This window comes from Mastomys coucha, unplaced genomic scaffold (assembly GCF_008632895.1).
Source record: "Mastomys coucha isolate ucsf_1 unplaced genomic scaffold, UCSF_Mcou_1 pScaffold15, whole genome shotgun sequence".
Taxonomy (NCBI): Eukaryota; Metazoa; Chordata; class Mammalia; order Rodentia; family Muridae; genus Mastomys; species Mastomys coucha.
This window is the reverse complement of record NW_022196897.1, coordinates 23,957,192-23,959,066: the sequence shown is the minus strand read 5'-3', so window position 1 is coordinate 23,959,066 and position 1,875 is coordinate 23,957,192. Positions and strand designations below refer to the sequence as shown.

The 1,875-nt window shown below is 59.1% G+C and overlaps 1 protein-coding gene across 2 annotated transcripts in view; it reads left to right on the top strand.

Moving 5' to 3' along the window:
* The first annotated feature begins 687 nt into the window (after positions 1-687).
* Ttll11 (tubulin tyrosine ligase like 11) overlaps positions 688-1,875 on the top strand; it is a 229,454-nt gene continuing 228,266 nt past the window's right edge. The window contains exon 1 of one of the 2 annotated variants that reach the window (XM_031370032.1): positions 688-1,382. In XM_031370032.1, coding sequence (XP_031225892.1) covers positions 720-1,382 — 663 coding nt within the window. In that variant the 5' untranslated portion in view covers positions 688-719. The remainder of the gene's footprint in view (positions 1,383-1,875) is intronic. The other variant, XM_031370031.1, reaches the window with a different exon arrangement.

The following is a 1,875-nucleotide window of genomic DNA, read 5'->3' as shown; positions in this document are numbered from 1 at the left end:
GACAAACACAAGAGGTACCCCAGTAGTTAGACTCAAAGGGTGGAGGGAATAGATTTGTGGTGGCCAGGACGGGTTGGGATGGGAATCCCAGGAGTTACTTCATGGGTATGCTTTCAATATGAAAAGTTCTGAAGATGAATCGTAGAGATGGTTTTCACCACAATATGAATGTACTGAGTGCCACTAAACTGTGTATTAAAAATAGATTAAATGAGGGCGCCACACAGCAGGTCACATCAGGGAATCTGATGCCCTCTTCTGGCCTCCTCTGACACCAGGCATACATGTAGGCAAAAATATACACACACATAATAAATTTAAAAATAATTAGTACATTTTGTTATGTTTATTGTAATAAAAAAGTGTTGCCCTCTACAAGTCTAGGAATCTGAAGGTCTTCTCCATTCCGTGGGAGATAACCTAAAAACCGACAAAGATGGCTCCCACTTCAGTCTAAGGCTCACAGAAAAGGAGTAGATAGATGAATGTAGTAGGTCTGGAGTTACCCCAGTGTGTGTAGGACTAGGGAGACTGAGTCTCATGTTTGAGGAAGATGTCGCTCTTCCCAAGTCCTTCCCTTTCCAAGCTCGGGAGTGAGACAAGAGCACAACACCTTTTAGCCTCAACCTCACTGTCGGCCGATCCTGGCCAGGCCCAGAGCACTCGGAAACTTAGCGGCTTCGTGCCAGGGCCTCAGCGACTCGTTGCCCTCTTCCAAGATGGCCACCGCGGCCTCTGTGACAGGCCTGGTCACGTGGGCGCGCTCGCTTGTGAGGTCGCCGGGGCGATTGTCCCTTGCCGGGCCCCGTCCCGAGGCGGCGACTATCCCTGTCAACCGGAGCCTGAGAGATCATGGCAACGGGCTCGGGCGGGGAGCGCGTGGCGGCGGCGGCAGCGGCAGTTTGGTCGCGGGCCGGCACGGGGGAGCGGCGGCGGCGGCGGTGGCTGTGGCGCCGGCACCGGCCCTGAGCGTCATGCGGCGCAGCAGCTCGGAGGAGTCGGAGGCCAGGTGGATGGCGGACGCGGCGGCGGAGACCGGGGAGCAGCTGGGCGTGGACGCGGGCGCGGCCGGGGACCCAGAGCTCCCGGAGCCGGAGGAGCAGCCCAAGGCCGTGGGCGGGACCCCGACCCCGGCGCGACGCCGCGCGCCCGAGGAAGGCGATGGCCGGGTCGTCCGGCGGCTGCCACCCGCGCTGCCCCTGGCCCCGCCGAGGCCGGCGGCGCGGGCCCTGAGCCAGCTCGTGAAGTCCCGGGGCTGGAACCGGGGCCGGGCCTACCGGCGAAACTCGGGCTCCGTGCGGCCGGTCACCGTGGACAGCTCCAAGGCCCGCACCTCCCTGGACGCGCTGAAGATCAGCCTTCGCCAGCTCAGGTGGAAGGAGGTGAGGCCCGCCGGCCCCGGCGCGTGGGCACAGGGGGGTCGTCCCAAGGCCGAGCTCCCGGAGCCACTTCCCAGGTCAGGTCAGCCGGTCCCTGCCCTGCGTCCCTACAGCTTTTGTTAATGTCTGCAGCCCTGGCCTCTTGAAGCTGTAGATCCTGGTTTATGAATGTCTGTCTTCTCCGTTGGCCCCGAGGCCAGGGGCCACCCTTTCACTTTCTGCATTTAAGTTATATTTAAAGTTTAGTAAACTTTAGTGCTTAGAGTGCCACTCTTGGGCCAGGTTTGTACTCGACAGAGCCTCACTACGCTCTTCAACTTAGCTCTGCGACCTTGAGCAAGCTGCTTTTCTTCTGTGGCCCCATTAACCTCGGTAAAGTGAAGCCGGTTCTGGTTCGTTCCTATTAGGGGGCTTAGTGCCTAGTGATTGCACAAGGTTTCAGCAAGTGACAACCTACTTTCATCACCCTCCTTCCTCGCCACCACCCACCACCACC